At 40.8% G+C, this 12,716-nt stretch overlaps 1 protein-coding gene across 2 annotated transcripts in view; it reads right to left on the bottom strand.

The window, feature by feature from the left end:
* The window catches only part of cpped1 (calcineurin-like phosphoesterase domain containing 1), a 109,824-nt gene that overhangs the window by 14,591 nt on the left and 82,517 nt on the right, over positions 1–12,716 (bottom strand). Inside the window, exon 6 of one of the 2 annotated variants that reach the window (XM_054749012.2) lies at positions 4,804–5,056. The exons of the other annotated variant lie outside the window; for it this stretch is intronic. Coding sequence (XP_054604987.1) covers positions 4,950–5,056 — 107 coding nt within the window. The 3' untranslated portion in view covers positions 4,804–4,949. Of the gene's footprint in view, positions 1–4,803; positions 5,057–12,716 lie in introns of those variants that run through there. 2 annotated transcript variants of the gene reach the window in all.

Below are 12,716 nucleotides of genomic sequence, written 5' to 3' on the forward strand. Positions count from 1 at the left end.
AATGAAACACCCGACCTCTCCGGCTGCTCACACATCGATCTTAAGTTGTCGCTATTGCGCTCACGCCGTAATACAGTATTAGACGCGGTTAAAATCAGACATGAAAAAATAAATAAATTTTACATGAATAAGGGATGCTTAGCCTGGCGGGGGGAGGAAAGCCTGTCAAGATCGTCAACACTCGTTTATCTTAATGCTACTGAAACATGTAAACCAAAAAGCATTATATCCACTGCTACCTTTCTAATTTTAAACTCAGTAACTTATGCTGTAACTTCACCTTGCCCTGCCGGCTGTGATCACAAGCTACAACATAGTAGTCCCCGCTGCTTCTTCGGGAAACAGCGCAAAAAAAAAAAAAAAAAAAAAAAAAAAAACACAACTTGGGATCTTGTAGGCGTGGCGGTGGGTTTTCAGTCGTGGCGGCCCGCCACGGCTACGCCTATGTAAGGGAAACCCTGAGACAAAATAAACAAACTCCTGTACCAACTACACGTGTTGTGATTGTGTTGAGCATGTAGATGTGAACAAATAAAAAAAGTTAACTGAAAAAAATAAAATAAAATAAAATAAAATAAACCCAAAATGATGGGGGGCTTGTGATTATTTTAGGGGGACTGAAGCTCCCTTAAAATGGACCTAATGATGTCAGCGGGCTAATGGTTTCGCTTCTGGCTCTTACCATATCCTCAGCGGGTGATGAACATGTCTTCACTACTAAGTAGAGCCCTTGCTGATAATAAAAACTGGCAGAAAGAGACCGGGAAAGAGTGAGAGATACAGCAAAATACAGTAAGACTTTGCAAAGAAACACACGGCTTATTATTGCCTCTAATTACCTGCTGTATATACAACTCTACAGCTGCAAGCAATGATTGGGAATTCCATTGTATGTCTCAGCGGCACACTTATTTTTCTATTTTATTTATTTAGATTTTGAACATAAACAGGGCTTAGAGGCGAACAAAGGCAGTGTGTGTTTGTGTGTGTTCATCCGTCTTTCTTTGTGTGTTGATCTCAAATGTAGGAAATAAACCTCCGAGGAGAGTGAAGGAGAAGTGAGGGGTGCAAAAAACAAATCTAATTACAGTACTCCATCTATAAGGACGGGTGAGCCTGAGAGTACAACTGTGATCTTTTGCATTTCCACACACTTCTCAGAATATAGACATTTGCCCCCAATCACGGGGATTCAGTCCTCTCCTGGAAGAGCTTCTTGGTGCTGAAAATGTATCATCAACGAGCCTTCAGCTGACAGTTGTTGCACGTCTGTTCTGTTTCCTGTTTTTTCTATATACCCTGTCTAAATGTTAGCTGACTTATATTCACTGGAAAACAGGCCAAAGCATATAGTCTTCGAGAGCAGTATTTAGTATGATTACTGGTCTGGCAGTGATGGGGGAGTAAAGACATTTCAACAACAGTAAAAAAAAAAAAAAAAAAATACTTCCTTCGGGCTGCTCAGGGATTTATTTCATTATCAATTGTACTCAACCAATAAAGGTCTTTTACATTATAGTAAATGTTGTTAAAACAATTTGTTTCCCACCACTTTCTGGCTGTCAAAACAGTTCCGGGCTTATTTATTCATTCATTAGGAATGAGTCTTTTTCTAATCAAAATCAAAATCCATTACAGATAATTCTAACATGATTAAAGCAGAAACCAAACCAGAGACAAAGCAGACTGTAGTAACTGCTGAAGCAATAAATAAATAAAAAGTAGGAGGGGGTTAGCACGCTAGTAGCTGAGAGGGGGTCATCACACAGAGTTTCATTAATATGAGCGGGGGATGCAGTCAATAGTTTTCAGAGTGGAAACTGCTCGCTCTGATGAGCCAGAATGTGACTAATTGGTGCTGCACCTTTCCTATGTGCGGCTGTGCAGCCGAGATAACATATAGATGCTGGGGGGTTAAATATCTCAAGCATTAGAAGAAATCGCTCCATTGCACAGGCCTTTCTATTTATGAAAAGTCGTACAAACTGCAGAAGAGTTCATGCACATGTGGTAAGGTGGATAAACGAGGGCTCGGGCGGGATTTGACCCCCAGACTCCCGGGTGAGAGTCACGCGCGCTAACCAGTCAGCCAAAGGGACATCCCATTGGCCAAGTAGCCAGGGCTCATGATCAGTCGTGATACAGTGACGGTCACTGTATTTCTCACTCACTCACTCACTCACACACACACACACACACACACACACACACACACACACACACACACACACACACACACACACACACACACACACACACACACGCACACGCACACGCACACACACACACAGAGAAATTAAACATAATTAGCTTAACTGTTGAATGAACTTGGCAACAACTGGAACCCAAATTATAACACTTTAGGAAACAAATAGGGAAAGGAGGGGAATACTTGCATATTCCGGGGAACGTTCTCAGTCATTCTGGTCAAGGTAATCCAAAAGGGTTCAAATGAAGGCAGCTGGACTTTTTGATTTCTTGAAGACCTTTCTGGAATATGGGAGAGTCAAGCTTATAAGCTGTAGCTGTCTATTGTTATTTAACGAGCTGAAACTACTCTGGGTACCCCTCCTCTCTACTCCATATTCCAGTTAGAACTGACAAAGTTCCTCGGATGAGAAGCGAAATGTCTTCAAGAAACCAAAGAAGTCCAGCTGCCTTCATTTGAACCCTTTTGGAATGCTTGCATAAAAATATGTGTCTCACTGAAATGCCGAAAATATAGAAAACTCAATCATCTGAAGCCATTTAGGTGTATGAATGCCAAAAATGTGTAAAATATTCAGTTACGCCATGTCAAAGCTGTTTTTGCAGAATTAAAACTGGCTGACAAAGAATGATGAAACACTGTCCAATTTTACCTCTCTGTGTTTGCCAAACAGAAAACGAGAACATTGTAGGAAGAAAAATATAGAAAAAATGCCCCAGTTTTGAACAATGATCTTTTTTATTGTTAAGGAGAAACAGTGTGACATTAAGAGCTTTACAGTAATTTTACACAATAAAACATGTAATACTGCAGCTGGTGCTAAAGTCTCATTTGTCTTTCAGGTAAAATTATATTACCACTAGCTGCTCAAACATGAAAACCAAACCCTGTCAACTGCTTAGAAAATGAAAATATGTGAAGAAAAATCACATCTGTGTTCAAATGCCTGAAAGTTTCCCAGAGTTCCCAAACATAAAATAAAGTGTGTCTTGGAGAGGTTAATTGAGACAAAGCCCACGCTTCCTCAAATGTTTTATTCTGGGACTAAACTGAGATAGACTGCCTGGCCAAAAGAAGTCACCACCTGGATTTAACTAGGCCAGTGGGTATGAGCCTCTTACTGGAAAATTACTGCATGAGTGATTATTTTTCATCTGGCAACAAGTTATTTCACCCTAACTGATGCAATAAGTTGCTTCACATTTATTAAAGAGCGAGTAACACCTAAATCTACAATGGTGTCTACTAATATTGCTGCAGACATTCATTACTATCAGGAAGTCCGCAAAATGTAGTTAAAAGTCAGCTAGAGTTCTGATGAGAATTAAAAAGAGAGATCATATCTCTCCTGTTTTAGCTTCCCTACATTGGCTACCTGTTAAATTCAGAATAGATTTTAAGATCCTCCTTCTCACATATAAAGCTCTTAATAATCAAGCTCCATCATACATCAGTGACCTGATTGTTCCATAAGTTCCTAACCGAGCACTTCGCTCTCAGACTGCAGGTCTACTGGTGGTTCCCAGAATATCTAAAAATAGGATGGGAGGCAGATCTTTTAGCTATCAGGCTCCTCTCCTGTAGAACCAGCTCCCAGCTTTTGTCCGTGCGGCAGACACCTTGTCTACTTTTAAGACTAGGCTTAAAACATATTTATTTGACAGGGTACTACGTGTCTGCACATTACTACGTATCTGTACGTTACTCAGTGTCTGCAAGTTACTTTGAGTCTGCACGTTAATACGTGTCTGTACGCTACTACGCATCTGTATGTTACTACGCGTGTGTACATTACTACGTGTCTGTACGGTACTACATGTCTGCACGTTACTACGTGTCTGCACGTTACTTTGTGTCTGCACACTACTACGTGTCTGTATGTTACTATGTGTCTGTATGTTACCATGTGTCTGTACGATATTACGTGTCTGTACGTTACTACGTGTCTGCATGTTACTACGTGTCTGCACGTTACTACGTGTCTGTATGTTACTACGTGTCTGCACTGCACTACGTGTCTGTACGATACTATGTCTGTACGTTACTACGTGTCTGTATGTTACTACATGTCTGCACGCTACTACGTGTCTGCACATTACTACGTGTCTGTATGTTACTACATGTCGCTGTTATTAAGTGTCTATATGTCACTACGTGTCTGTATGTTACTGTCTGTATGTTACTACGTGTCTGCACGTGTCTGTATGTTACTACGTGTCTGCACGTGTCTGTATGTTACTACGTGTCTGCACGTGTCTGTGTGTTACTATGTGTCTGCAGGTGTCTGCACATGTCTGTACGTTAGTTTGTGTGTGCACTGCACTGGACTCCACCTGAGTCTCAGCCGCACCTCCAGCTGGCTCATCTACGCACCTGCTGATTTAATCTGTTCCAGTTTGGAGTCACTTGCCTCCCACAAAAAATGTCCTCCTACCCTTTTCTTCTAGTGATTGCATTGGCCAGAAAATCCTCCAGCTGCAAGCCCACTTCTCACCCTGAAGCTGGTGGTCTCAGTTCTTAAACATGGAAATTCTGTGGATATTTACACAAATTACTTCTGCATTGGGCACACCACAGTGAAAACTATGCATCCTGTCTACACAGATACATGTAATGGCCAACACAGGATATGTGTGTTAAGGCTAATTTATGCTTCTTCGTCTATGTCGTTACGGTGACACCCAAAACCATTATCCGTCGTTGAGAAGGCTCTCCAACAGGCTTCCAAGGACGGACGGGGTCAACCCCACTTTTCTAAATATCCATCGAATGAGACGGAGAGCACAAGCTTGTGATTAGCCAGGATGGTGTTTCCTTTAAATATGTCAACAGCGCTGCCATTGTCCCCTGAAAAAAAAAAAAAAAAAAAGCCAAAGATATCTAACAGCAGGCATGGTGCAGCTTGAAGAATACCTTGGGAAAAACCCTGAAAATATTAAGTCATGACTGGAAGAGTAAAGATAAGCAGCAAGCATTTTATTCGCGGACTGAAATGACAGGAAACATGGATTTTGAGGTGGCAAGCGGATGAAGAGGTGGAGGAGAATGGGAGACAAATGTGTCTGTGTTAAAGTCTATGAACTACAAAAAACACAATATAAACAATAGAAAATGCAATCTTGCTCCCGATACATGTCAGGATGCCCCAGAAAAGTGCTTCACCCCCTGTTGTCCTGGTTAGGAATTGCTTTGCAACACTCCCCAGGTGATGAGTAGTCTGAAAGCAAACATCTCCATCAATGCGTGTGCATCTCTCTCTTGTGGAGCTGAAGGAGAAACGTAAATTAGGCTTTATATGAATATTGATTTATAACAGACTTGGTAGTCGAATGGTTAGAATGCCAGGCTGGCATGTAGTTTTGTGCAGGTTCGCCTCTCAGTCGTGGCAGAAACAGAACCAGTGACAACAGCCATCTGGACTGCTCCATTTCCACTCAGGAAGTGTGGGAATCTTTTAGATATATTCCCACAGAGGAGACTTCAACCACATCCTAGGTGGAAATGGAGCAGTCCCGATGGTTGTTATCACTGGATCTGCTTCTGCTGTGTGCTTAAGTTCAGTTTCTCTTTTGTCCATGTGGATGGCACTATTGTCCTTTTGGTTTTTGTTGGTAGCATTGGAGACATCTTTGCTGAGGGTTAATGGTAAAACCAGTTAATCCCTGCAACCCTATATCCATCGTGCCTAGTGCCTACTGTACAAGCCTGTGGGGGCAGTGCTATGATCTGGGGTTGCTGCAGTTGGTCAAGTCTAGATTCAGCAACAGGATGTGCTCCAAGAATGAGGTCAGCTGAATCCTGAATATGCTGAATAGAGCCCTGCACGGGCCTAAAATCTGAGCCCGTGTCCGGCCCGGCCCGAGGGGGTTGAGCCCCAGCCCGACCCAGTCCGAAAAGGTTTTCAGGATTCTCTGGCCCGACCTGAGCCAGACTTTTTTTTAAACCAACTAAATGAAAACAAAGTGCGTCAATCCTGACCAATGTGTTAAAAGACGTGCAGGATCCGATCAATTTGTTTTTCCCTCATTTATCGTCACAGAGATAACGGCGCAGGCTCTGGTGGTAATCAAGTTAAATTTGATCTCTTTCCAACAATTTTCACAAGAAAACAAAACAGTTAAAAGCAGGGCTTGTGTTGTGTTGACCAGATAGTTCCTGTATTTGACCGTTTATTTTGACGGAGAAAGAATAAAAAGAATTACCCTGATGCAACTGACATTTTATTCGTTTCGCACATCGCAGATGTAGCTAAATCACCCAAGAAAAGATTCCTATCTGAACATCTGAGCTGGACACTGCTCAGCGCAGCTCGCTGTCAGCGCATATGTGCACAGCGAGCTGAAGTTGTGGAGATTGGCTTGGAGCGCGTCACAGAACCAGAGTGCATGCGTGGGAGGTTCCTCCCACTGAAGCGAGTGTTTTCCAAACCCTGTCTCTCAGAGAGACTTGTCACTTAGAAAATGTTCCCTGATTATGAAACTTTGGCTGAAAAGCGCTTGTTCCTGTCTCCAATGTGGCAGCGCATCCAGGAGCCGTCTGAGGAGAAGCCCAGAATCCCACATCCTCTTCAGCTCAGAATGCGCCTATATGATTACGCACAAGCGTGACGCGTCAACCTGGTCTCACAGTAAGACTGGGTGTGGCCTGTTCAGGTTTACGCATACAATCTTTACATAGAATTGACTTACAGATATAAAATTTATTCAGTAAAACATAAAGCATTTTATGTAAATATCCATTCATTATTTTACAAGCACAGAGAGCCGCATCAGATGGATGGAAGAGCCGCGGGTTGCCGACCCCTGGTCTAGCCTATAAAATGACATGTTGAGAAGGCAAACTCAATACATCTCTTTTATTGTGAGGTAATAATTTCTCCGAGTTTTGCAGTTGCGGGCGGAAGTAGACATGCACACTGCGGGTGCGGGCGGTAATGGTAAGAATTTCAGCGGGAGCGGGCAGGAGCGGGATGAAGAAAACAGTCCCGCGCAGGGCTCAACTGCTGCGTTTAAGTGATTCAATTTTTTTAATGAATTCGATTAAAAATAAAGGTGCCCGGCCCGGCCCATGTCCGAGGTAATTACGCAGCCGTTGGCCCGAAGCCCGGCCCTCGGGCTGTCGGGCCGACCCGACCCGAGGGCCTAGGGCTTCAGTACAGGGCTCTAATGCTGAATGACCAGGTTATTCCGTCTTCCCTGATGGCACGGGCATATTCCAAGATGTCAATGCCTGGATTCATCAAGCTCAGATAGTGAAAGAGTGGTTCAGGGACCATGAGACATCATTTCCACACATGGATTTGCCACCATAGAGTCCAGACCTTAACCCCATTGAGAATATTCGGGATGTGCTGGAGAAGGATTTGTGCAGTGGTCAGACTCTACTATCATCAATGCAAGATCTTTGTGAAAGTTTAATGCAACACCGGATGGAAACCATGTGACATCTCAGAAGCTTGTCGAAACAACGCCACAGTGAATGTGTGCCATAACCAAAGACAAAAGCAGTCCAGAGAAATATTGAAGTGTGTGACTGTTTTTTTTATGGCAACATTTTTTTTCACCACGCAGAGTCATTCAGAAAGATTCACAACAAAGTGATCAATAGCTTCTTTAAGACCACATCTGTAAAAGTACAGGTGTTGTTTGACTTTAACTCAGTCTGCTTAAACCCTGTCTTTATGAAATCATTGTTCTTCAGTTGGTTTCAGAATTCTTGAAGCAAGCTGTAAACACATTATTTATCAAGGCATTGATCCAGAGACCTGTGCATTGGTACTGTGTAACTATGACAACCAAAACAATGTCACATTATTAGAGTTGCCCTTTGGAAAGAAAAGATAGAACTGGCATTTTGTGGCCCAGAAAGATGGTCCTTATTTCTGAAACAGTTTTAGCAATACAAATTCTGATATTCTTTCAACTTATCAATAAATAATCAGGATTTGGAGTCTCTTTTCCTGGTATTTGGAAATCTCCAATTGGAAAATAGCAAGGGAACTCTACCACTGACTGTTTGCTGCAACAATGATGTTTTATCTCCAAATAACATAAGCCTGAAGGAGTTCTACAGTGTGGGGGAGTTGCTCATGCTAACGGTTAGCTTGTACTAGCCGAGTCGTTCTCTGCTGTTTCCTGGGCACTAAACCAACAAGAGGCTTTTCAAATCCTACAGTTTCATGTCTAATTTCTATCAAATGCTATGTTTATGTTTATTAATTGGGCAGACGCTTTTATCCAAAGCGACATATAAATGTTAATCTATAGGGCATAAGGAAGGAGATAGGTGTAGGGGTCTATTTTCATGTTCAGCCTGTGTGTAAATCTCAGATTGATCGATTATAATCAGAAATAATTATTAAAGTTTTTTAAGTGAACATTTACAAAAAAAGAACTATGAACAACAACACAATAATAAGTTGTTATGTAATTTGCTTGTGTTAACACATGGTTGTTTTAAAGTAATTTTTATTGTTCTAAGTCAGAAAATAAAAGCTAAAACGCAGTACATTTTTCTACATACACCAGTTATATTCAGAGCTAATATTTCAGGTATTTCTGTTAAATATGCATTTACAAATATAAACACAAATAAATTAATGAAAATTAATAAATAAAGTGAATGCTCAGAAACATGGGCTTTTATCAATCAATCAGAATTTATTTATGAAGCACTGTTCATGCAAATGCAGCTCAAAGCGCTTTACAATATTAAAAACAACCAGACAGCAGTCGGTTTCCCACCCCACCCACACAGATTCACATAAGAGATCCCGTTTGTTTCTCCCTCCTCCCACCCTAAATCCCATCCCAAGCAGATGCAAACTCCCGCACGCACGCACACACACACACACACACGTAATAGAGAAAGGGCAGCTGGCTGAGTGCAGATGTAGTATATACAAAGAAGACGAAAACACCATCAAAGGAGCCAACTGCACCGGGGGCACCAAGATTGGCGGCAAGAGTAGACATGGGAAGCACCCCGGCCGCCACAGCCCACTGCTGCCCCCGGGGCAGCCGGCCCCCACAGAGGAAACACTAGTTTACTAATGAGACTAAGATAACAGTTAAGAAACAAATTAAACATAAACACCTGATAAATAAAAATCTAAATACAACACAGTGATAAAAGATGACCAAGTAGAAACATATAATTACATTTATAAAATATTGTACAACAAAGTATTAAGACTGGTTAAAACTAATAATTATTACAAGTTAAAATAAATATGTAGGAAAATGTGTTATTTAAATAAAAATAGTAAGTAATAAAACACTGATAATATATATATATATTAGGGGTGGGCCGTTATCGGCGTTAACGAGCTGCGGCAAAGCCAGCCTCTTATCGCGCGATAAAAAAAATGACGCCGTTAATCTATTCTCAAAGTTAGGTTGGGATCTGGGCCTATACTAAGTAAACTATGATGACTTTCACATTGCACGGATGGATACCTGGTGGGCGCAGATGTATACTTGGCGCGGATCATCGTACGTGTATGGACCATCGACATAATATACGGTATGGACCGATGGTATGGACGGACACCAGGCTCGCAGAGGTTAATGTTCCCCATGCAGCCGAACATTCGCACCTTCGCCACCAGCAGCGCTTCTCCCTTCTCATCGTGCGGGACAAGTAAATAATTTATGTACTTTCACCAGAGTTGAATCCATAAATCCGACTTTCATTCTTTTTATTTTGTTTTGTTTACCTCCGACATTTCCAGCCGGGCTTTCCCCGGGCCACACTTCACCGTCCGCGGCTGAAGCAGCGCTCGGATGTGAGAAAACCGAGACAAGACTTTCTCAGACAGGTGCGGTTTCCAAATAAGTTTAGCTCTTTTAGCAGCTGTTTATTGTGATAAAGTGATAAAGTGTTTCTACAGGTCGTTGTTCATGTGGCTTCAACTCAAATTCACCTGTAATAATAAATGTTTTACTCATAAATTTTTATATTTGTTTAGAAAAGTTGAGCCAGGATATCTCCCCTTGCCGTTTTCAGAGACAACAACAGCAACAGTTGGCTTCTGCTCATACAGGTGAGCTGTGGCATCATTTCCAGCTCTCTCCTATTCACCAGAGGCGATCCTACATGCAAACTAAAGGGGGCATTGGAAGGGCACCCCAGAAATTTAACCCCCTCCCCAGGCCAGATAGTTTGTGTGTGTGTGTATATATATATATATATATATATATATATATATATATATATATATATATATATATATATATATATATATATATACATATATATATACTTTTTTCTTTAGCAGGCCATATTGTGCAGAAGAGAAGATCTAGTTTGTCACCAGACAATGTGAACAAGCTGGTCTGCTTGAGTAACTGGTGGAAGAAGGAGAAATAGAGCTTGGACTGATTGACCAAATGCTACTGACTGTAAATAGTTAATCATGACCTATTCTGTAGACCTACAGTGCAGAATTTGTTGAACTGAATAAACAGCTATTAAACACAAATACTTATTGATCATTATTTATTTTCATCATCAGTTATCGTAGTAAAACTTCTTTATCAGTCTGTGATGCATTATTGAAACAAGAAATACTCCTCCATTCTCAAAGACTTGCTTTAATTCATTATCTAGGTAGCACACACATATGCCTTTTGCAGAATTTGAATGAGCCATTTTAATCTAGATTAATCTAGATTAATTCCAAGATTACAGTGAGATTAATCTAGATTTAAAAAATTAATCTATGCCCACCACTAATATATATATATATATATATATATATATATATATATATATATATATATATATATATATATACATATACATATATATATATATATATATATATATATATATATATATATATATATATATATATATATATATACATACATCAAAATCACTTAAAAGTTATACTAAAAAGGTGAGTCTTGAGCCTGGCCTTAAATCAAGAACACTCTCTACGGCCCTGAGGTCCTCTGGCAGACTGTTCCAGAGGCGAGGGCCATAAAACTGGAAGGATGCCTTGCCTTGGTAGTGTGTCCTGACTTTTGGAACGATGAGGAGATGGCTGCCAGATGAGCGCAGGGACTGCGAAGGCTCATATTTATGAAGCAGTTCTGAGAGATAAGGCCCAAGACCATTAGGACATTTAAAAACCATTAAAAGAACCTTAAAATCAATCTTGAAACGTACAGGAAGCCAATGCAGCTTGCTTAAGAGTGGTGTAATGTGCTCCTGCCTCCTGGTCTTAGTCAGGACACGAGCTGCTGAATTTTGTAGGAGTTGTAAACCTGAGGTACTCTTTTTGGGAAGACCAGGAAGCAGGGCATTACAGTAATCAATTCTACTGTTGATAAAAGCATGCATCAGCGTCTCTGTATCGGCCAGAGAGAAAAGGGCGGACTCTGGCAATGTTTTTCAGGTGATAAAAACCAATTTTTGTAATATTCTTAATGTGGGGAATATAAGTTAGCTCAGAGTCAAAAATAACACCAGGTTCTTCACTTGAGAATACAAATTAATATTTAGTGACTGTAGCTTCGGAAAAAGTTTCTCTCTCTGGGTCTCAGGACCGATGACTAAAACTTCGGTTTTGTCCCGGTTAAGCTGGAGAAAGTTTTCTGACATCCAGGATTCAATATCTGAAATGCAATTAAAAAGGGCATCCAATGGTCTTGCATCATCGGGAGACACAGAGATGTACAACTGTGTATCATCTGCAGAACTGTGAAATTGCACTCTGTGTCGTCCGATGACACCACCAAGTGGAAGCATATACAGATTAAAAAGCACTGGGCCTAAAATCGAACCCTGGGGCACACCACAAGTAATCTCATGGGTCCTGGAACAGAAGATATCTAGACTTACCATAAAAGTCCTGTCTGTGAGATATGAAGTAAACCATTTATGGACAGCACCAGAGAGGCCGATGTGTTTTAACCGGTTTAAAAGAATGTTGCGGTCCACTGTGTCAAAGGCAGCACTTAAATCCAGTAGAACCGTCACTTTCTGTGCATCATAATTTATTCTTACGTCATTCAAAACTCTTAACAGTGCTGTGGTTTACTCTAAAACCAGACTGAAATTTCTCTAGGACATTATATGCAACAATAAAATCATTAAGCTGTATTAAAACAAGCTTTTCTAAAATTTTACTTAAGAATGGTAAGTTAGATATCGGTCTGAAGTTGTAAAAATCACTAAAATCTAAGTTTCTCTTCTTCAACAGGGGCCTCACCACTGCCCCTTTAAAGGCAGCAGGAAAGACCCCTGTTTGAAGAGAACAGTTCATCATGGTTAAAATCTCATCTCTAAAATATTCATAAAATTGCTTAAAAAACGAAGTAGGAACTGGATCTAAAAGACATGTGGTGGGCCTCACTGAGGAGAAAACCTTATCTAGAGTTTCAGCCTCAACCAGGACAAAACTGTCTAGTGTTTCCTCTGGTAAAGGTACACACTCAGATTTCAATAAAACTATGTCACTGTGAGAGGATAAAATGTTGCATCTGATTGTGTGTACCTT

The sequence above is a fragment of the Nothobranchius furzeri genome, chromosome 16 (assembly GCF_043380555.1).
Source record: "Nothobranchius furzeri strain GRZ-AD chromosome 16, NfurGRZ-RIMD1, whole genome shotgun sequence".
In the NCBI taxonomy this organism is placed as follows: domain Eukaryota; kingdom Metazoa; phylum Chordata; class Actinopteri; order Cyprinodontiformes; family Nothobranchiidae; genus Nothobranchius; species Nothobranchius furzeri.